Source organism: Triturus cristatus, chromosome 5_2 (assembly GCF_964204655.1).
Source record: "Triturus cristatus chromosome 5_2, aTriCri1.1, whole genome shotgun sequence".
NCBI lineage: Eukaryota > Metazoa > Chordata > Amphibia > Caudata > Salamandridae > Triturus > Triturus cristatus.
In genome coordinates this window covers 448,847,580-448,871,779 of record NC_140588.1, presented here as the reverse complement: position 1 = coordinate 448,871,779, position 24,200 = coordinate 448,847,580, and the positions used below count along the sequence as shown (strand labels likewise).

At 47.2% G+C, this 24,200-nt stretch overlaps 1 protein-coding gene across 1 annotated transcript in view; it reads left to right on the top strand.

Annotated features, from left to right (window-relative positions):
- The window catches only part of PKD1L1 (polycystin 1 like 1, transient receptor potential channel interacting), a 1,386,277-nt gene that overhangs the window by 418,834 nt on the left and 943,243 nt on the right, over positions 1-24,200 (top strand). Inside the window, exons 12-13 of the mRNA XM_085607392.1 lie at positions 7,081-7,198; positions 20,652-21,205. Of these exons, the coding sequence (XP_085463518.1) occupies positions 7,081-7,198; positions 20,652-21,205 (672 nt within the window). The remainder of the gene's footprint in view (positions 1-7,080; positions 7,199-20,651; positions 21,206-24,200) is intronic.

Below are 24,200 nucleotides of genomic sequence, written 5' to 3'. Positions count from 1 at the left end.
GCCCAGATGTAGGGCCATTCGAGCGTGTCGAACGCCATGGTGGCGTCCAAGGACGCCAAGATGGCCGGCTCCCGCACGAACGGAACACACGCGAGCACCCCGTGCAAGCGCCGCAGATTAAGGGCCGTATTGCGATGGGGAATAAAGCCGGACTGGTCTTGGTGGACCAAATCGCCCACCACGCCGACCAGCCGGTTGGCGAGCACCTTGGCGAGGATTTTAGGCTCCGCGTTCAAGAGCGAGATAGGCCGGTAGGATGTGACCCGGTCTCGCGGTCTCCCCTCCTTGTGGATAACTACGATGGTAGCCAGACGCTGGTCCGGCGGGAGGGAGCCCCGCGAGTGGGCCGCAAGGAACATTGCGCGGAGATGGGGTGCCAGTACATCCGGTCGCAGTTTATACAACTCGATAGGAATGCCGTTCGGGCCCATGGCCTTGCCAGAAGCGACCGAGCGGCTGGCGAGGGCAATTTCGTCCGAGGTGGGGGCGGCATCCATCAACTCCCTGTCCTCCATTGAGAGGGAGGGCAGCGCGATGTCACGCAGCAGGGCATGGGAATCCTCCTCCGGGCAGGGAGAAACCGGGGAATATACCTCACGGAAATAATCTGCGAAGCAAGAGACAATTCCTTCCGGCTCAGTAACACGTACACCATCCATTCTCTCAATCAGCGGGACCACACGACTAGCTCTCTCCTTCTTATCCAACCACGCAATCAACTTGCCAGCCTTATCACCCACATCATACAATCGCCCCTGTTGCTCTCTGCTGAGGCCCCTGGCCGCCTCCGTGACGAGGGACCTATAGGCCGCCTGCTTAAGGTGTAGAACGTGCAGCGCAGCGTCAGTCACCCCACTCCCCAGATCACTCTCCAGTTCAGTAATTTCGGCCTCCACCCGGGTCACCTCCTCCTGTGCGCGCCGCCGGGCATGGGAAATAAAGGAGAGGGCCTCCCCTCTAAGCACTGTCTTGAAAGCCTCCCACAGGGAGATGGCCGACGAGACAGACCCCACATTCTCCTCAAAATACCGTTGCAAGGATTTAATCAAGTCCGCACGAATAGTGGGGTCGCGCAGGTACCAGGCATTGATTGGAGCTACCCTGCCCTCCCCCCTCGGGAAGACATCAAAGTGCAACAGGAGTGGGGAATGATCTGAAATACCCCGCGCCAAATGGCGCACCTCCCCCACTCTCCCGGCATAGGCCGCAGGGACAAGGACATGATCAAGCCGCGAAAGGCTACCATGGGCCCCCAAATGGAAGGTGTATTGCAGCTGAGTGGGATGCTTTAGACGCCAACAGTCCACCAATCCCAGTGTGTCCAGAAGGCCAGACAGCCACGCTTGTGCCCGGGGGAGGTCCCTAGGGGGATAGCGATCCATAGTCCCAGAGGCCACCGCATTGAAGTCCCCCCCAACCACCAGAAGCCCCCCCGGAAGGTCAAGCAGGAGGCGTCCCAGGTCCGCAAAGGTGGTGGACTGTAACCCCGGTGGGACGTACACTGAGACAAAGACGACTACTTTGCCCTCCATTCTCCCCACCAAGACAGTGTAGCGTCCCCTCTCATCATGGCGCACCTCGTCTATTTCTAGTGGGAGCGAGGTCTTGACCATAATGCCCACCCCTCGTGAGCCTGATGTGAAGCCCGAGTGGGCCACCAAACGATAGCCACGCCGATTCATGGCACAAAAGGTGTTACCAATGAGGTGCGTCTCCTGCAAAAAGACCACATCAGGCGAAATCCGTTTCAGATATTGCAGGACCACACCCCGCTTAATCCTATCACCCAGTCAGTTAACGTTCCAGGACAACAAAGTCAGGTCCCTACCCCCATCACATACAGAAGCCATCATTTGTCCCCCCGAGAGCATCTCAAAAACACCAATACAATGAAGGGTTTGCCTTGCGGTAGAAACGAACCACACCCCACCCCAACCCACCCATCCCAACTGAACTCCCCCCACCCTGCACCCCTGCATGAGCCCAAACAGCCCCCCCAAAGTGCAGTGTGCCTGTCGCCCCATAGAAAGAAAACTAACTAGTCCCCCAGAGGAGGAGGGAGATCCCCCAAGAGACCCCACACGACCTCCACAGGAGGGGAACTTACCCTAACAGTCAATGGTGACAATAACACAGTCCAGAGCAAGGCCTACCATTAGTCTCTCAGTCCTGATCCGGCGGGCCCTCCGCACCAACCGCTCCCCCCCCACCCCCCCGGCCCCGATCTCCGGGCAAAGTGTCCAGCCAGTCCCCGGCCGCTTCGGGACGATCAAAAAAGTGCGTGCGGCCATCCACCTCCACCCTCAGCTTAGCCGGAAAAAGCATCGCATATTTGAGATTCAGGTCCCGTAGGCGACGTTTGACACCGAGAAAGCTCAGTCTCTGCTTTTGGACCGCCGGAGTAAAGTCAGGATAGAAATTTATATCCATATTATCAAGTCTGACCGGCCCTTGTAGCCTGGAAGTCTGCAGGATAGCGTCCCTGTCCCGGAAATTGAAAATCCGGGCGATGAGAGGCCTCGGAGGGGCTCCGGCCTTAGGCCTACCCCCGGGGACCCTGTGGGCACGTTCCACTGCAAAGAATTTACTCAGCCCCCGAGGCTGGAGATGGGTGAGGACCAAGTCCTCCACAAACAGATCCGCTGCCTCTGCCTCGCGTCCTTCCGGCACCCCGATAATGCGGACGTTGTTTCTCCGGGCCCGACCCTCGGAATCCTCCAGTCGACGATGCATCAGGGCGCTCGCCTGGCCAAGCCTGCGCACCTCCTGTTGGAGGGCCGCCACGTCAGACGTGAGGCCCGAGGTAGAGTGGGCCAAAGAATCGACCCGGTCATTTGTTTTTGACAGATCGGCTCTCACGAGGCCCACGTCCACGAGGACCGAGTCGATCTTCTGCGCCAGAGTGTCAAAGCGCTGGTCCACCGAGGCCTTCATCTCGGCGATGGCGCCCATGACGTCTCGGAGGGTCAGGTCCGTGGGCAGAGCAGGAGCATCAGTCGGGCCCGTAGGGGACCTACGCAGCGCCTCTGGAGACCCCTTCTAGAGGGTGTAGCGATCCATGTTGTTGGATTGATGGGCCGCGCCACGACGGGTCGACTTCACCTTAGCCCGGTCGCCATCTTGTTTTGTGGCCATGGTCGCGGTCCCCAAATCGAGCCAATCTCCTCAAAAAAGGGGGTAGACAATCCCATTCAAGGGCTCCGGGGGGGGGCGACCACCGCTCCGCAGGACAAACCGCAGCCGGCGGGCCGGCAGGGCACCCCAACGAGGCCACACCACCGCGACCCTACCTCGCCTGGCAGCAAGGAGGGCGCAAAAGCGAAAGTGAAAGTGCGGGGTGCGCGAGTCGCCCGGCCTTGCCCGCCGCTGTTATTCACTTTGTCGCCGGATCACCCCACAACTCCAGTACGGGGGGCCGGTGTGGAGAAGGCCGCAAACCTTAATCGGTGCTCCCGCCGGTGTCCGAAGTCCGAATTGAAAACGGAAAACGGGCGTCACCTCAGTTTGGGTTCACAAACACAGTCCCCTCATCTAGGACAGGATTCGGTCAGGATTTATGCAGGAGGTCGCGGAGGTCCTCGGGAGCCTCGCACCTACGCGGCCATCTTGGGTGCGCGCTAGGCTCCTCCTCTTGCTGAGATATTCTTAGCCTTTTAGCAACCACAATGGTAACGTGATCATCATATTAACAAGTCCACCTCCTGTTGCTAACCGCTATACCTTATCAGCCATTCTTTGCATCCCACCGCATTTTATTATCCGTGTTGCCTTTTACTTTTGCCTCAGATCTCCTGGCTTTTGAATTGATTTGAATATCTTTATATTTAACTAGTTTATTACTCTCCTGGAGTATTGCTTGTTGAATTATTATGTTCTTGTCATATATTAGGACACTAGAATTCAGTGTCGACGGCGACCGGTACTGTTATGGCCCGGACCATAAATAACAAGGGTGAGGATTTCCTGATGTTTGTTAGTGACATTGTTCACACCACTCTCTCTCCTCTCCCCCACTCCCACGCGTTCATTACTGACTTGCTGTGATAAACTCATGACATCATCTTCATCATCTGAACAAGCTTCGATCTATTGACGAGAGTTTGGTTGCATCAAGCATGTCACTGCCCATGGGCTCATTGCATGCGTGTGATGCACCGTCACCTGCTGAATCAATATTATTGAATTGTTTTTAATGATATCGCATTGCTTTATCTTTGACTGTTCTAACTGTGTTTATTTTTACAGGTTATATTTGATTTACTTTATTGACACCAGAGGTACCCCCACATTTTTTAGGGTGCTGTAAGGGTGGTCACTTTTCACTACATCTTTTGGGTGCCCACCACCAAAAAATGTGTAGGTAGTCTTTTCAATTAGGTCCTGAGGAATTGCTATCGAACAGATAATAGGGCAAGAAACATGTCGACCTCACACTTCAGCGTATAATATCACAACATAGGGTGATCATTATACGTGAGTTATTTATTTTTAATTAGGGGAAGAACCAACTTCATTAAAATTATTTTGATTGGAATATTTTTCCCTATTTTAACTTCACTATACACTTTCACCTTCACCTACACTGAGACCCTTACTCGCACTTCACCTGTCGGCTTCGGAATAAAGATCTCCGTTAAGTAGGCCCCATCACGTGCGCCTGATCGGGCATTGCAGCGCCGGCCCGAGTAGGAGCAGACCCGATGATGAAGCAAGACACCTTCTTGTCAGGTGTGTGAGGGTCTTTTTCCAACAAGGAGAGCACTCTCCTGCATTATACTGGTGGTTACCCTACAGTTAGGATCTGTCTTTTGTTTTTTTTCTTTTTGTTAGGAACTGCATACTCATTGTCTATACATAGTCTCTTGGGTACGTATGCTGGACCTTATTATAAAAACCCTCATCTTTGTTTTCCCCCCGATTTTGTCTCCAAAGTCACCTGTACTACCTGCCTTTTACTTTGGGCTTGGGCTAACTTTATCTCAAGTAACTACTCATTAAACTGTTTTTTCAGAGTTTATTTAAGTTTTTCCAACTTTTCTGTCCTTTTTAGTTTGGTGGCACTCACTTGCCATCTCCATTACAAGGTTTACTTATTTGTATTAAGCTTGCTGTTATGCTGACCAGCCACTTAGCAGGTCGAAGTGTTTTTTGTATTTCTTGCACAGGTTTTTACACAGGTTAAACTACACCACGCTCCGTGAACTGAAATGAGTGGTGCAACAAGTTGTATCTTTCCGCTTTTTTCAGTTACATTCACGTTTGTATTATTTTAGTTTTCACATATAAAACACAGTAGCTTATACTTTTTAGGTCTTGAGGAAGGCTAGACACTCTTTATTTCACAAATAGCTGAAACATGTAGACCGACCCTCTAACTAGACAGTTGCCGTTTATTTTTTCCAAAACTGCCTTAGCACTGTTTTTAACCCTGACACTAAGGGATATATAATAAAAAGATTTTTCTCTTAGTAGCCAGTTTTAAACTCACTTTCCCAGCACTGCGCCCATCACTGAGTAATACACCTCAGCTCATCACCTTCTGGATTTTTAGTATATCCTAGGAGATCTTTAAAACATCCCTGTGCTCCTCCCTCACAGTGAAGGGGTTGTAGCCCTCGGTTGTACTAGGGGTTACAACCGGGGAAAGATCCCAAATGATGAAGCATGTCACCTTTGGTGAGTGATGGCACTCCGTTTCCCAATTAGGGTTGCCCAGATGAGGGCTTTACTTAGGCGTGATTAGATACGGTTGATTAGTGGAGGATGCCGTTGGGCACCAAGTAACACTTCAGACCTCAAGACAATTGAGTTTGCTTCACGTGTTTGGCCAACCACCTGGTCCTTTTTGCGGTAGTGTGGTCCCCAACTGATTTTACTGTAGCTGAATAGAAGGTGCATTTGGGTTGGTCTAGGCTTGATTTTGTGAATGGGCATTTTCTGGGGACTTGATCTCGTTTTTGAATATACATGTATTGTTGCATAGATTGACATCAATATTAACGTGTTTGTGTATATAAAACTCATGTATACATGTTATTTTGTTGTTTGCTGTAAATCCGTTCAGCCGTATTCAAGAAATTAGCGTGAAAAGAGGTGCTTGGGTGGGCATAATAGGTTAAATCTAGTAAAAAGTTAGAGATATGGGAACTGTTGGTGTCCAGTTGTTCTCTGATTGGCCCATTCAAAGTGGATCCTTACTGGCTGGCTTCAACATGGAGAATACGTTGTGGTAGCCATTATTGGACTCTGGGACTAGGTCTTAGAGTCTTGAAAAAGAACAAAAAAAAATCAAAGGGCATATAAGGCATCAAGGTGGGCACACCCTGACCCCTCCCAAAAATGAAATGTGGAAAAAAAGAAATATTTCAGGTTCAGGATACCAGGCGTTAAACCTAAAGCTCAACGTGTCAGGAAGCCAAATGTCCAACTAGCATTTAATGCAAAATAGCAGTCAGCAAAGCAAAAAGATGAAAGGCAAATGTAATTTCAACTGACCAGTGCTCTTGGTAGAAAGCAGTCAGTTGAAGCCACATAATATAAAATTAATCTATTATAAGTAAGTTTTTCTCAAGTCAATGATGCACGTTCACATGACAGAAGATTGTTACTTATCTAATGTGAAGGTGTCCGGATCTTCCTCTCAAGGAAGTGCAGAACAGCTTTGACGAGAAGATAGAATTTATGTACATAGTACTGGCAATAATATCACAAAATCCCTCTTTCCTACCCAAGTTTGAAAACAAGGCTGTTGCATGGTCATTGGAGGTTGGTTATGAGCTTTACAGAAGATACCTTTTCCATCAGTTTATATTTGAATTAGGATTAGTGTAGGAGTGACACATCAGTACTGCATTTATGTAAGTGTGTGAATTTTGTAATGAAGAAATGTGCTAAGTCATAGAATGACATGCATTTATTTGGATGAATGCAAGTGCTTAGGAACATGTTCCTGTATCAGATATTCACCCTTTCTACATCTATCTAACTATTGCCCAATGATGGTCTGTCTCCAGATGTTATGTTGCTACATGTTTTTGTGGGATAGGAATTATTTAACGGTTGAATGTTTGTACATTTTAGCTTGCTCGTTCCAACTACTGTAACCTGGAATGCTAGAATTGGGAGTGGCTCCCATCACCTTTACCGATGGATGTACTCAAACGGAACAGTTAATGCCACCGTTCTTGGTCCACCAGAGGTATGTTTCCTAAAATGTAAGCATGAATGTCTTACACCTATTTTATAAGGGAGTTTTTTCTTTTTTTGGGGGAAATATGTTTATTAACATTTTCACATTTTAAAATACAAAAACAGTCTCCAAGGACAAAACCAATTGATATATGCAGTTTGACATCTGTATCCTTTTCGAATAGCAGTAGCGGATATTCAAATGACTGTACCATATCCCCTTGCATTTCCGGGAGGCCCGTCCAATCCCTCCACCAGCATACCCACCCCAGAAAATGATTCTGTCTCAGAGAGTGAGAGTCCGTAATGTGTCGACCATGGTTTCCATATTTTCCAAACCTTTTTGGGGCAGCCCCGCGCTTTATAACTCGTCTTTTCTCCCAACATGTGCATATCCATACTCTTTTTCCATTCAACCCTGGATGGACTCGTCCCCAACCCCCATGCCTTGGCCAAATCACGTTTCGCAACCACCAATCCCAGCTGGAGTAAAATTAATTGCTTTTTGGGGAGGTCTATTTCGGTAGATATTCCCAGCAGGACAAACAGAGGAATTGGGGAATATTCTTGGAGACACGATTCCGCTTAATCCCCAAACAGATCAGCCCAAGACAGCTGGATCTTTGAACAGTCCCATACTGTATGGAAGAATGTACCCTCAGACGCTCTACAGCGCAGACAATCAGGAGTCTCCGCCCTTCCCATATGATGCAGTCGTGCTCTGTCATAGTATACTCTATGCAGAAATTTAAATTGAATCAGTTTAAGCCGTGATTTAATGGCCACCTCTCGGGGATGCATCAATGCCATTTTCCAGGCTAAATCCTCAATTTCTCCCAATTCCAACTCCCATTTTGTCCGCAGCTTCTGCAGTGTGTCTGGCTTATTATTAATTATTGTTCTGTATGTCCATGAGACCGCCTTGCACTCTAGCTCCCCCATCAAAAGTCGTCCTTCTCAAGGTGCGTATTCGGGATGTCGGCAGTGTCAATATGCTGCGCCCGCCATGCATGGGCCAGTTGCAGGTATTTGTAGTGTTGGTTTGTACTCATATCGTATTCTGCCTGAAGGTGTGAGAAGGTGATCAGCTCTTTTCTGTGTACTATATCCTTAAGTTGTGAAATGCCTAGCAGGTCCCATTTTCGGAAACCGCTTAACTTCGTGAATTCCTGAAGCCTCTTCCCCACCCAAAGCGGGGTGTCTCTGGAGACGCGGCCATCCCATTTAATTTGTCATTCTGCCTGTTTCCATGCCGTTACAACAATCCTTGTCACGGTCAGTAACTGTGCAGTGCCTTTCCCCCTGTATATGTAATGTGTATATGGGCGCTTGCTGAATTGTGTGTGTTCAAACACATATGTGGGATGATCTCTATCCATGTATTGCCATTCATTTATCACCACAAAATGGGCCGCCCTATAATATGCCTGAAGATCTGGTAGTGAGATACCCCCATTATATTGGTTGCGCTGTAACGTCGCCAGCGCGACCCTCGGTGGTCTTCCATTCCAGAGAAATGTCCGTAACGTGTCGTCAATTTTCGTAAACACTTCAGGTGGTATCATCTGATACGTGTTTTGCAATACATAGAGGAATTTAGGGAGCACTATCATTTTATATAGTGCTGCCCTGCCAAGCAGCGTGAGCGGTAAGGTCCTCCATCTCTCCACATCTGTGCGAAATTCCCTAAGCACCCTATAGAGGTTACGATCCAATGCCATAGGCTTATTGGTTGTGATATAAATTTGGTGAGCCGTAGTGCCCGAAGATATTCCTGGGTCTGTGACTGCTCTGCTAGCTCGCGTTGCCTGTAGAAGGCCTCGTAGTAGTCTGCAAAAGCGTTGGCTATTGCGACCTGGGTCAGATGAGTTAGTCCATCTTCCATCTGGATCTGTAAAACCCATCTGCTTTTATGCTCTTTTTTACTAAGCCATGCTAGCAGCCTACCTGTCTTGTCTCCCACATCGTATAGACGCTGATGCATGGCCGGTATCGCATGCTGCGCGTCTTTCCTGGCCAGCGCGAAATATTCCTGCCTAAGGAGTTGTAGACTGCGGAGCAGTGATGGATCATTGCCCGTACTAGCCTGTGCTTCAAGCTGCAGTTGTCTAGATTCCAACCCGGTGATCTCCTCCTCTTCCTTACGCCTTTTATGGGCTATAATGTTTTGCGCCCTGTCACGTAGTACGGGTTTGTATGCCTCCCACAGTGTTATGGCCGAGTCCACCGACCCCACGTTCTCTTTAAAATACAACTCGGTGTCTACCCTGCGTTCCCTAGCAACCTGGATTTCTTTAAGTTCCCAGGGGTTCAGCTTCCATTCCCCGTTCAGCCGTTTTACGCGGGCACCTATCGTGAGCCATAGAGGGGAATGGTCCGAGAGACCCCTTGCCAGGTATTCTACCTTGTGTATCTCTCGTAGCTCTCCCACCGGGGCAAATATATAATCTATCCTTGAAAAAGCTTTGTGGGCTCCCAAGTAGTAAGAGTAGGCTTTACTCTGTGGATGTTGCATACGCAATATATCTGTGAGTGTTAAGGTGTCTACAAACCGTTTGAGTGGTGTGTCCTTGGGGTCTCCCCTGGGGATCGTCGTGCGGTCACTGATAGGGTCCATCACGTCATTAAAGTCGCCCCCTATAACATGTGTGTCAGAGCCCGCCTCCAGTAAAATTGCCGCAATTTTCTCCATCGTTTGCCTTTGGAGCTTGGGTGGTGCGTATACACTAATGAAAGTGATATGCCGTCTGTTCCACACTCCTTTTACCGCCACATATGTGCCGTAGGGGTCAGTCCACGTGCGTTCTAGTCGGAAGGGTGGGTTTTTTCTACTAGGTATTGCAACCCCCCTCGCCCCAGTACCAGCATGGGCCAGCGTTTTGTACGCCCCTCGACATAGAAACCCAGACCGGGTGCCTTTTAGGTGAGTCTCCTGCAGGAGAATAACATCTGGTGTCAAGCGTTTAAAGTATGCTGCCACCAGCCCTCTCTTAATCTTATTCTCCATTTCGTTCACATTTCAGGAGAGGATGGAATACATTCCCGGATTAGGTACAGCCATCTCAGTGATGTAGAACTCTCAGCCCTTCAACGATCCTTCCTCCCCCTCCGTACTGCCATTGTCTCTGCAGGTTTGTGATGACTAATGCATTGCTACTGTGTGACTTAAACATAACAAAACCCCAACCCCTGACCCCTCCACCCCCCCCTTCCCCACCCCCCCAATATCCATCTGACTATCCCCAGGGTCAACGGGACCAACAGTGTCTTGATCAGGTAGGCGAGGTCTATCGCCCCCCCCCCCTCCAAAACCTTATAACCTAAACCGTGTCCTGTCCCTCCAGCCCTTCCCCTTCTTGTAGAATCGCTGGCCCCAGCCGGGCCAAACGAGGATGGGCCTTTAGGCTGTAGACTATAAAGCCCGACTAGTAAGACAGATGTCCCAGCTGTAGGTTACAATGACTTACACAGTCCAAAGCTGAGTCAAATGTCACAGGGACATGGCACGTGGGGTAGATTGCGATATCCATCTGCGGTCTGTTTCACCCAAAGCTCCTGGCCTGTTTAGTGCTCGTCGACTTCACCAACCACCTGTTGGTTCCGAGTGTCTTTTCCATTCCCAGTATCCGTCTCTCCTGTACCTTCCAATAGAGTAATGTGTTGCAGCAACGGATGATCTTCCTCCGATTCGGATGTAATGTCTTAATCGGTGCAGTCCGCCGAGTTTCTCATGCCCGTTTCTGTCGGTTTCCCTGTTCCTGTGGGGCTATCCAAGCTTTTCACCGTCCCCGGGGGGCGTGCATGTGGAGTAGTCACCGTCTGTTTCCTGTTCCTGTATGGTGTCGATCTAAGTGTTGTGCTTGGGACAGTTTCAGCATTTCTCCCGGCACGCCCCTGGAAGCGTGGTCCGCCACTGCGAAGCGGCTGGGCTCTCCCAGGACGCGGCTGGACTTCTCCAGTGACTCTCGCCATGGGGCGCTCCTCCAGCCAGCGCCAGGCCGCCTCTGGTGTGTCGAAGAAGAGGGAACGGGCTTGATAGATCACCTTGAGTTTGGCAGGGAAGAGGAGCATGTACGTGATTTGCATTTGCCGCAGTTTGTCTTTCACCAAGTCAAATGTTTTGCGTTGCTTCTGTACCTCCCGTGAGTAATCCGGGAACACCATTATCCTCGTGCTGTCCAGTCGGACTTCTCCTTGTTACCGAAATGCCCATAGAACTAGATCCCGGTCCTGGTAGTTAAGGAACCGTGCAATTAATGGTCGTGGAGGTGCACCCGCCGGGGGTCTAGTCCCAGGTATTCTGTGCGCTCCCTCTATTATGAAACATGGTGAGAAATGGAATGCCGGAAAAGTATCCAACAGCCACCTATGCAGGTAGGCACCAGCATCCGTCCCTTCAATGGCCTCCAGAAAACCAAGAAAGCGGAGGTTGTTACGCCAGGCTCTGTTTTCCACGTCATCAACCCTCCAGAGGACATCCTTTATGGCAGCCGTCAGGGCCGTGACCTCACCTCGCAGTGTATGAGTGGTGTCTTCAACTTCTGAGATACGGTGCTCCGCCTGAGTAACTTTCTCCGACACCTTCCTCAGATCTTGACGTAACAGATTGACATCTAGTTTGATCTCGTCAATCTTCCCTTCGAGCACTTCTCTGGAGGACTGGATAGCCTGCAGTATAACGAGTTATCAGGGGGGCCCACCGGGACCGCCGTGGAGAGGTCCGGCACCTGCAGTGGTTTAGCGAACTTGTCCATCTTCCCTTGCTTCTGCGTCTTAGAATCCTTGTCCCGTGCCATCTGCAGCTGTCAATCTGAGGAACAGGCTGAACTCAACAGCTGGCGGGCCTCAAGATGTTCACCTCAACACTCTGGTCATTACTAAACTCACCGAAAGTCACCCCCAAGCCAGTCGCAGTACACTCTCGCGCTCTTGATTCTGGCACGTAGTACTCTCCCATTATTGCCAGCTATACTGCAGACCGTCTACTCACTACACACAATGCTGTTCCTGCAATGAGACCCTGCTGCCACGCCGCATCCAGTAATCAGCCCCAGAAGCGTGCCCAGGCGTCTTGTGCTGTGAGCTTGTGTACTCCTTAGTCTCCCACACCACCGGGCAGCTCACAATGTGTCCTCCAATAAGTGGCCCCTACAGGCTTACACCCAAGCATATGCTGTAGTAGCACCTCAGTGCAGCTTGCCCCCACACCACAATGCCTAAGTCTCCTGCAGTATGGACAATTCAGGCAGCTGACCCCTGTCTTCCCATTCATAGTCCCACCTGCCGGCTCTGCCAAAGCTCCTTGCGCGCATCTCGCCTCACTCCGGGGCCTTTGGGGTCTCGTGAGTCACTCTGTCCTGTGTGCTCCAATTCTGCCCGCCTCCACACTTTGCAATCGGAGGGCGTCGCGCCGTCAATACCGGCCGATCCCCCTTCACTCCAGGCCGCTCGCGCTCCTCGGTGCTGGGCTTCGTCTCCTCCGCCCAATCTTCCTCCTTGCTAACGCGCTGAGCCGATCTGCACCGGCACCACTCTCTGCTCCAGAGTGCCGCGCGTGTCTCTCGGCTCTTCACCGTGCCAGGGCAGTCAGCGGTATTTAGGTCCTGTGCCTGCCCTGGAGCGTGGGAGTCGAGCACGTCTCCCGCGCCCAGAGGGTTCCAGATGAGACTGCGCGATTGTCGGAGCCAGTCCCCAGCGCGTACCTGGACAAATCTTCCCTGAAGCCTCAATCGAACACCGCAGCCGCCGCAGATCCCAAGCCCCCGCTGCTGGTATGCTGCTGTGCCGCTCTCTGTGGGGGGCAGGACTATATCGCTACTCCGGATCTCCAGGTACTCTTTCTTCCCCCGTTCCGGAGCTCATACCGCCGCCATCTTATTTGCGGCCGATCCGCACCGGCTCCACTCTCCGCTCCGGAGCGCTGCGTGTGTCACTCCACTCTTCACCGCGCCAGGGCAGCGGGCTGTGTTTAAGTCCTGTGCCGGCTTTAGAGTGCGGGCTTCAAGCACGTCTGCCGCTCCCTGGGGTTTCCAGCTGATTATCGGAGCCAGTCGCTATCCCGGATCTCCAGGTACACTTTCTTCCCCGTTCCGAAGCTCATACCGCCGCCATCTTTTTTGCGGCCGCAGCTGCACCGTTGTCTATTCCAGGCAGCTGCACGTCGATTCCTTCTCGTTTGGTCCTATCCGTGCAAGCACAATGTCTTTAGGCACTCTGACCATGCCGTTTAATGTACAGAATATAGCCGCCAAGCCCAGGATTTCTCAGGATCAGTTCTCGGCCCTTGGAGCTCCGGACAGACACGTCTAGTCCGCCATGCTGCTAGCCACGCCCTTTTATAAGGGAGTTTTGAATGAATTTTGGCTTCTGAGGTGCTATGAGAGTTTGACCCAGATAATCTGAGACCCAGCCCTTCAATATTTGTATTTGCTCCGAGTGCTTCTCATTTTATACTCGCTTGAAGTGCCCCAATCGTGTCATTTTATCTAATAAATGTATCTTATGTTTTTTTATTGAGCTACATATTGAGTTTCACGACGAGTTCATGCTGTTTCTATATAGAAAGTGCTACTTCTGCAGCATGGCAACACCTCCCACTTAATGTAATGGGCAGGGTCGCGTTGATTAAAATGATGATACTACCCCAGTTTCTTTATACTTTGCAAACCTTCCCACTTGATGTTCCCAACGCATGGTTTGGTGAGGTGGTGGCATTGCTCCGGTCCTTTCTGTGGAGGGGACGACCCCCTCGTATTGGTCAGGCTTAGTGTCGCTGTTTAGTGTACGATGGTGGCATCATAGCGGTGGATATTCGTTTGTCCACCTGGCCATCTTATCTTAATCATAAATGACTGACTGACTGGGTGGCTGGGATGACCCAGCTTATCAGCTGGAACTTTCCGGTGTTAGTTTTGATGGTCATGCACTACCTATATGGCTGTCCAATTCCTCTTGCCCTCCCAGAGATCATGAGAGGTCTTCTTGGTATGGAGAGGAGCAACACTATTCACGGGCTGGGACAGACATCTAAGTCTGCAATCTGACCTTTAGAGTGCGCTGCTTGGAACAGGTGTCACGCCTTGTTGGATTTCGCCATTGGGATTCCATAGGAATTAGTGTTGGGGGTGTGTGGTGGGGTTCCTGCTTGTACTCCTTTGCAGACCTTCAGGTCTAATTTACTCTTTACCACACTCCTTTTCATAACCATTTATAGATGCGTCATGTACTAAGTCACTACTGCACCAGTGGCGGCTGGTGACATTTGAAAGTGGTGAGGCATAAAATAACTGCCGTACTGCAGTGTAGCGAGCTCGAACCTCCTACGCGAGTTCGGGGGGAACATTTTGAAAAAAGAGTGGACAAATGGTGCATTTTCAAGCAAATTTGAGGTCACAGAAACCCCTCTTGACTAATTTGTAAATGTCCACTTTCACCTTGCCAATGTTAATACCAATGTCTGGCTGAACAAAGTGCTGCGCCTGACCTGCACAATGACACCATCAGACCAGGCATCCTGTCTTCTGTGGTTTTACTGCCCCTATAAGAACAACATTTCAAGTGCTTAGTGACAAAGGCCTGCCAGAAATGCCCCATCTTCTACAGATGGGTGTCTCATAAAGTAATCATAAAAACTCCACCTTGTGACTAACATAACTGAACATGTTGGTATTGTTACTAATTGCAACCGAACCGCACTGTCCAGTGTTTCACACATATATCGGGCAGCGCGTGAATACTTTCAGAATAAAACTGAGTTAAAATATAATACATATACCCAAAGGAAGCAATAAAACGCTGTATAATTATTCCTGGGTGTCAAAAAGCAATTCGGAATGTGTAAGAAATGGGAGACCCGGCCACTGCTCACACGGAGAGATCATTCTGCTGCTGCAAGAGCCATCATTCACTGAGCCTGAGGTGCTTTTCAAAAACTGTTCTTCAGGAGCAGTTTCTTATTAAGAAACGCAACAGAAGGAATGCAAAATGTTTCGAGTTCCAGCAAGTGTTGTACAGGTGTTCCATGAGAGATGATATTTTTTTCCATATTCATTCTGCATTTCATTTGTTAAAAAATAAGTGCCTTGATTGATTGCTGTAGTCTGAGTAAAGTGCTTGCCTCGTCGACATAATGTTCAAGCATATGTTCCACAAGAAAAGACCCTGAAACTGAAAACGTCTTCAAAAATCGATTACACACATTCTAAGTAAGATCGCAAGCTTTAATTATTATGAATTTAATTGGACAAATAAACATGCATTTCTTTGAACCATGAAATAGGAAATTGATCAGCATGCGTTGTTGGGTTACAAGCATGCAAATGACCTTGAAAACAATGTCAGCTTCCTTTAATCGATATGCTGTGTTAATCAGAATATCATAAAGCTGTATACTCCCTTGAAGCCAATATCACCAGGGGCGCGGACATGAAATATTAAGAAAATCTAAAATTTGGTAACAGAGAAGTTGCCCTGGTAGGAACCTCTCTTTCCAGCTACTGTGCAAAACATTCAACAGGGCACAGTAAATAATACCAGGAAACCTTGAAGTGAATTGAAGAACGAAAAACAAGTCTCAAGTTGAAGGTGCCGGTGTACCAATAAAATTACACCTCGCACAAGTTGAATAGTTTTAACTTGTTTGGTGCAATGATATCACAGTCTTAAGTGAGTGCGCGTGCCCCTTGCATGTTGAAATGGGAGTGTCTGTAATCCAACACACGGCAATGAGAATTAATACATGCTGTGCTCTCGGTCGAATATTGCTACCCACAATCAGCGAGAAGACAAATGCTTATGTTAGTGCCAACACATTCCCAATCAGAATAGCAATGAAAACTATCCAGTTATCAATACTGTATCTGCATGGCACACTTACATCTTCGTCCTAAACTCCGCCTACGGAGTCCCGTGTTCTTTCAAATGTTGTACTTCAAAATGTCAATATTATATTCATATTTGGATATCTCTTGCAGAACCCCAGGCAACGCAGACATCAATTATGGGCAAAATCGACCAGCAGAGACAGTGGCTTCTGTAGAGCCAAACACTTCTGGGGTTGAGCTGGAAGTGGTTAAATTTGGGCCCATACACTTTGCAACGCGCACTAGGGTTGTTCATGGCACCGTCTCTAACCCCATATTCGAGTGCACAGAATAAATGCATCTCGAGGCTACGATTTTCAAATAAATAAAATCTTAAAATTAATTTCCTCACATTAACGTATGCCTACACTTGAAGCTCATTTTCAGCATTTTTTAAAAACCACACGTGCTATTGGGAAAACTGCAACAGTCTGCTTTCCAGGAGAAATTTTGTAGTGCTTGGTGTTAAAGAAAATGCTATCCTAAGGCGGAAGTATAAGAGTAAACATCCCATCTAACAGCACACTTTCAAAAAGTCAAAGCTGCCCTTTCTCCCTAAAAGCACATAGTTGTAAACTCTGTAAGCAAAGTTCCACAAATTGTAAACTCTGAATAGCGGCGGAGCTGTTGTCCAGCAAAATGGAGGGTCAATTGCCTATGGCCTCATCCCAGTCAGAGGGACTTTCATTAGTTATGTGCCAATTCCAACATTAATTTCTTCAAAAACTCTCCACCAAATGCCGAAGGAGTTATCATGGGGGGAGGGGAGGGGCTGCACTGGATTCAGAATTGGAGGAACTACAGATGACAATTCACATTAAAAAATACATTAAATACCCTGTAAGTCTAACTAAGAATTTTAAGAACTGTTGTTAATATACTAACTGGTTAGTGAGCTTAGACAGCGTGGTTAGTAAGGAAACAGAAAGGGTGAGTATTTTGGCGATCATGAAGTGAAGAGTTCAAAACATGTTCAGAATACAGATGGTCGGTAGCAGTTAGCACAATCCCATTCTCCCACTACATACACAGCAAGCAACCAGAAATTAGATAAAGTGATTTGGCCAGAATCACAGGATGCTGACCCGACGCCGAGACTCGAACCCTGTTTCCCAGCTCCATCGCTGGCAGCTCTAGACATAGCGCCACATCCTCTTTTACTGTTGGGTAGGACGCCGGTGTTCTAGTTTGTAATTGGATGTCTCATTAACAAAGATGCACGTGCTGTGTTGCATTTACATTTGATCCAAATACAACTTATTGCATCTGCTACAAGAGCTCTCAACTGCCACCTGTTCATAATTTCGAAGGCAGGTGTGAGTGACTATTACACATTCACAACCTAAGCATTTCCCTATGGCGCAAATGCTAGCCGGTGGTGGCTTGCATGAGACTGCCACTTGAGGTACACTCTTCAGTTCTAATGTCAAAGTGAGGAACACCACCCAAGGTTAAGCTGCGTAAAAAATGAAATATTTACGTAAATTACACAGAAAAATGTCACACTATATTCCGCTTTCCCCTTGCTTGCACCGGGTTGGATTTGGGAAAATAATTTCACCTGTAGGTCATGCTTATTTAGTACACATAGCTTTCCATGGATACCTATGCGTGTTTGCTCTACTCCTGCCCTCACCCCCCCCTGCTTTGCTTAGGTAACATGGGGGTGTAGTGCTCCACCATCAATAGCGATTTTCTCACTGCACTTTGCATTAACTTTCAGCACAAAATATTGTTTTCTTATGAAAGTTGGCACAGGTACCCTAGCAAATATATAGTAAACCAGGGCCTGTGTATGTGGAGTACAAACGGCAGATCAGTATTTAGCAGATAAATTGCGTAATGTGGACACTAGAGAACGTGATCTAAGCCTGACATCTGACCTCCATCAACACTGTGTGACTGGATCAACTGCTGAATGTCTAACTCCAGTTTGTCACCGCTGGCAGGCAGTGCCTAGAAAACGAGTAGCTCCAATATTAATAGATATATGTAAATATTTTGAAGAATACAAACATTAAGAAATTGGAAAGTCCACCAAACCGTTCGGGTTTCCATTTCCACACTGTGCCCTGTAGCAATCTTGTGGATGCTAGCATCCAACGCTGCCTTCACTCTTGCACCACGTTCTTCCCCAGTCGCGGCTCGCAATTCTGGGGGGGTGGGGTAACATAAAAAACGTACCTGATCCCGATCCTGCTGCCGCCTCTGTCTGCGTCCAGATCCTGGCCCGGACTCTGGAGCAGGAACAGGTCTGGGCCGGTCCGGAGCAGGAACAACTTCAGACTGCGTGGCTGGTGTCTCACTCTCAGCCAATCCAACGCTGCATTAGCAGCGTCCGGAGATGGCTAGGGCACGGATACGGGCCGCCCACTAGCAGTCCGGGGGGCTGCGACGGCCTCTCAGGTTCCACCCTCCCTCGCTCGCCTACTAAAGGTATAGTAGTGACTGATGGTGCGCATGTACGGTCTGGTCATAAAAATGACCAGCCCAAACCCGAACATGCGCACTACGCGCCGCTGTCAGTGACAGTCTGTCACTCAAACCCCGTTGAGTGCTGCCGCAGCCCCGCCCCCACCCCCTTCAGCAGCCGATTGCCGCGCGCGCCCCAGCAGCGTGATAGTGGAGGAGCTGTCGAATTGGTTCATTTGCTTCACTTGCACGAATTTAGGGCGATGTGGCTAGTGGGGCAACGCTCCAGCGCCTCCAATGGACGCACCGCCACTGTACTGCACTAATTTTACAAGAAATACTGGATTTTCGCCCCCTTGATGCATGACTGTTGATGGGGAGATGAGGTAGAGGAGGTATCTCTCAGCTATATTGGGGCCTTGTCTGTAATGACCCAGAAAGTTAGGTCTACTTCAACAGAAAAATTGAGATGGAAGAGGTGGAATGGAGGAAGGTCTGCATGGCCCCTAGGGAACTGGCGATATCTGTTCAAGTCCATCTGATACAATTAAACTACCTTCATCAAACTTACATGACTCCCTAATGTTTGAGACATGCTGGTATCCTTTCTAATCCCAGATGTGCTCGCTGGCTGTCTCCAACAGCAGACTTTTACCATATGGTCTGGCAATGTCTAGTTATTACCCACTATTGGACACATATCAGTACAGCTGTATCAGCGATTCTAGGTAATCTAGTTGCATTAACTCCTAAGCTGGCCATGCTGGGGATAATGGAGTATTCAAGGAAAACGCAAGGTGACAAAGTTTTGGTGGGTTTGGCAGCCCTGGTGGCAAAGAGGGACATTGCAAGATCCTGGAACAAACCCAACCCACCGAGTCTAAAGATGTGGCACGCTGGCATGTATTGGTGTGCCAAACAGGAAGAACTGGTCTATACTGCCTGGGTATGTCCAGAGAAATTCTCTAAGATCTGGGGGTAATGGTGGGATTATTATGGATTGTCTTCCAAATAGAGCTCTGCGCTTTGAAATGTTGTCCTATATTGGTGATTGACGGCTGGCGGGAGAGGGTGGGGCGGTATTGGAGAGCAATTATTGTGTTTTATTGTTTTTGACTTTTTATCATCAAAACTAATAACATTTGTTTATCAAAAAAACAAGTTTTACTTCTGTTATTACTGAATAATATGGTACTCAAGTTATCGACCTCAGAAACATGAAAGGCTGAGATGGCATGTTAGTAATCAAACGTTTGGCCCACAGGTTATACACTAAGCCCAGCACTGTTTTTTTGTTGCGGCGGTGAGCGCAAGGTCAAATATTTTTTTTTTTTAATATATTTATTCTCGCTCATCGTCTGTAGCCAGTCCCCAATTCCCCCGACTCTTAACTGCTCCAGCTGTCACGGGGCGGCAAACACAGGGATCTCCCCAGGAGGCAAAAGCTCTAGCTACGCCATTGCCATCAGGATCGACTTTGGAGAACCCTGCCCTAGCTCAATTCATTCCATTCTCCTGTTTCCTAATTAACTAAATTTTTCTGTTGCCATTTTGCAACAATGATGATGATAAAATGCTAATTTGTTACTCAATTGTAGCCATACCTTGTCTTTGCTGATATTAAGGGTGCTGTGTAACAAATCGTTCTAATGAGACTTGATGTGACTGAGAAACACTGAGAAACACTCTGTATGTGATGGCAAGGCAAATTTCTTGTTCCATAAACATTTCTTGAAGGCAGGACCTCTTGTATTATTTGTGCCACCAATAGTAATGCGACATTAGCATGATTCCTTCTGTTTCAATCCCAGAGCCTATAGTTTCAAAAATTACACCCAAGCGCCTTACTCATATGTCTCCAGAACATTTGCATAGCTTTAGGTCTGGATTATCTTTAGGTCTAGCTTAATGAAAGGCACAAACAGCATTCATTAGGCCAAACCTAAAAAGTGCAGCAGCCCAAGGACAACAGTTATGGCGTAATACTAAATACTAAAAAACAGACGAGACTGTAATTATGTTACAGAGGAAACAGGCAGGAGATAAGATGGCGTTGAATCCCATTTGCTGTAAACTACTGCCAATGCATTGATGCTTACCTCCATTTTAATTAAGTTTATAATCTGTGAAGGTATAGGGATCTATTGATTTTGAAAATTGATCTAATCGCTTGCCTCTCTTCCATTTTAGTTGACCCTGGAATTCTCAACGCCATCAATTATGACTGTAATGCTTCAAGTAGAAAATGAAATTAGCCATCTGTGGGCCACGATGACCACGATAGTAGAGTATCCTATCTTTAATATATCTATAAGTGTATCTCCAACTACTGTGAATAATGGAAGCATGCTAGAGGTAGCTGTTCAGCCTCAACAAGACTACTTCATCACCATCGACTTCGGTGATGGGACTAGCCTCACTGCTTCATCTCAGCAATTGGCTCACGTGATGGGATGCATGGATTGTCCACTTCGCTGTTCTGTTTTTGTGTTTGAGCACAGCTATCCTGCTCTACAACCCTACAATGTGTCAGTCATAGCTTCAAACACGGTGAGCACATTGGCTCAGGCTATTGAGGTGTTTGTACAAGAGCCAGTCACTGGCATTCAGGTGATGGTGACAACGCCGTCTGTCATTAGGTTGGGTGACTACATCAATGCAACCGTTTTGGTGGAGTCTGACACGGATTTATCTTTCCAGTGGACGTTATCCTGTTCAGACCAGAGCTACACTAATTATGGCAGGTAAGAAAACTTAAATTTCTGTAAAATTACAATTACTTAAAAAATAGTTATCTTAGAACTGAAATCGTTCTTTCTTTTACCAACGCTTTCTGAGATCTACCATATGTGTTTCTACATAAAACGAGGTCATTTTTCACTTCTAGATTTGGGGAGTGATTAAACCAAACACTAAACAGGGAAAATATTGTCTCGTAGTGGATCTAAAACCTTTTGTTCCATTAAAGGAAGACATAGTAGAAAGGCACTTTAAAAATAAAATAATTTAATGTTTTAATTTTATTTTGTACGCATTTTTTAGTTTTTGTTTTTACTGTGTGTAGTTTGATATTTTTTCTCTTTCTTGTTTTTACAAAATATTATTTGACTTAAATTAAATCAGCTGCTTTGGTGCCTGTCCAGAAAGTTATTAATTGAATGAAGAAACACGTCCCACTTTCACCACACACTTCTTGAAAGTCTATGTTTAGAAGGTGCTAATGAATCGTGAGTCTAACTGTAACCTATGATCACTTTGGCGGATCTTTATCACTCCATCCATAATGTGGACAGGTAACAGATCAACCAAGAGCTCATGTCGCTGCTCCCTGGCAGACACTTCTTGTGATTTGGGTGCTTCCGAATGTTTCGTGTAGCGTCCTATTGAATTCTGCTTCTCCGACTGCAGCAATTGGAACAAAGTGACCGGCGATCCAGTCTTAAATTAAAGTTTCGTGCCTACTAGCACTGTTTCTTTCACTTGACATTTTGAAACCTTTCCGGTTTTGAAAAGGTGTCGCAGTAGAGGTTGCTCAATAAAACTTGTTATTGACTACAGATGTCATTTCCGACTGTGCGGAGACTGAAAAGGCTAGGTTGCTTTTATAGAATGCCTATAGACCAAAATATCGAAGCAGTGCTGTCTTCTGGCCATTCACTGCTGCGGTAAATAAGCCTTTGCCAATCCCTTAGCCACAGACAAAACAGACTATTTATGCTTTGGTAGAAGGGTAACAATGGTAGTTGTAATATAGGCATGTATGATGTATGTAATATTTGTATAGTGCAAACGAAGCAAGAAGTAGTGGAGCTTGGTACATGGTCAAAGTCAAGGATCTAGTGAAGTTATTAAAGAGGTTCTTGGTTTATGAGATAGTACTGCAGCATGATGATGTGGTCTTGTAGCGTAGGCCCTATTTCCCTGATAGGTTCTGCACATTGGAATAACATACACTTTAGGCTTGGCATAGGACTGAGGATGGTATGCCCCTATCGCGTATATTAAACTTAATTACTGTGTACCAGCTAGCTCAGAGGCCACTAGAAACTTCTTGACAACAAGAAGGGAATAGCTTCTGGCAACCACATAACATAAAACCCTGATCCCTCAGGATCGTGGAAACATTATGCTAATTTTCATTTAGTCACTCATGTCAGAGAAGTACATAGAAGAAACAGTCTGATGTGTTTACAATAAAATGTATTGCACTTTGTTATTCTAGTATTAGTAATATGTGCTGCAACAACTGTTGGACAGTAGCAGAGAAATATGGCCAGTAGTGCAAATAAATAAAAATGCATTGTACAGTTTTACCATTGTGCAATAGTAATGAACACATACATGAAAGACAGAATGCATTTAAGATAAAGCCTATACCCCAATGATGCGTAACTAGATGTACCCAAGTGTACCTAGCATGTTTGTAGGTCTTATAGAGCCAAGAATCCCCCTAGGATTTAGTCTAACCCCATTACCTTAGTGGGACTTCATCCTGATCTCGAGCTGGACACCCCAGGATGGGTGGATGGACCTCTGCCAGCTGGAGCTGTGGCATGACGCAGGTTGCAGCGTCTCAGGTCAGAATGTCGGCATGGAAATCTCGGTCCCCTCTGGTTTGCTTGGGCAAAGGGAGGTATATTTATACCGGATAGGTGCCTTGGAATGTTAGTATTGACGTAAAGTCGGTCCGAGGAAGACGTCAGGAATGAACTCTTAGGGAATAGTGGTTCACGCATATTTAATGAGTTCTTGGAGAAATCAATATTCCTGTGCTAGGGAAAATCCCAATAGCTTAAGGGTCTGTGTCTAAGAACTCGTTGTGCTGTAGGTTAGTCACTGTTGGACATGGAGATGACGTATTTAGGATGGACCGTCTTGTGCACCCAGAGCACACGTCAGATAAGGGACAGCCTCTGTTGCTCGCTATTGTGAAGGGAGGGATAATGTAGGTGAAAGGGCCTTTAGTGGATGAAAGGGCCTGCCTGTCTTTGTGGCACGAAGGATTTGTGCCTCTGAAACGGCGCACCTATGTTAGGGCCTCAATTAGCACATAACAGTCTAAAGGCAAGTAGTAGTAGTAACAATGAAGTTTCACACCTTATTCTATTAAACTGTGCCATGCTATTTCATTACACTAAGAATAAACATTACATAAAATCATCCTATGCCATCAGAGCCAATAAAAACCTGCCCATCACTCTATTTACAACCACAACTTGCAGATCATATAAACATCTTCTAGCATCCATTTTAGTCATAAGCCTATATTTGAGAGCAGTTTTCAAAAAGAGACACCTTAGAGATATAAAATATAAACATTCCATCAGAATATGAACAGTAGAGCAGGTCACCTTTATAGCACCCCACAGTTACTGTCTCCATCCGGGAAGGCTTTCACTCCAACTTTTATTGCTTAGACTGGGTTCAGCCCTACATGAAGTTTTAAAATTGCCTTTTGCCTTGAAGGATTTGGAAGATCAGTGAGATATGGATACACTGTTTAATACTGCCATGACTCTATTTAAACAAGCATTGGAAATGCAATCGGTCTCGCATTTGTTTGAATTAGAGCTATTGGCATTGTAAATGGCAATGACTTTTACCTGTATGTTATGGACTGCATGCATGTGGTGTTTAGTGGAATTGTGTGCTTTGGATTAGTCAGTTGTGTAATTGTGTGGCATGGAATTGTGTGGTGTGGAGTGGATTTGTGTAGTGGAATTATGTGGCATAGTGTGC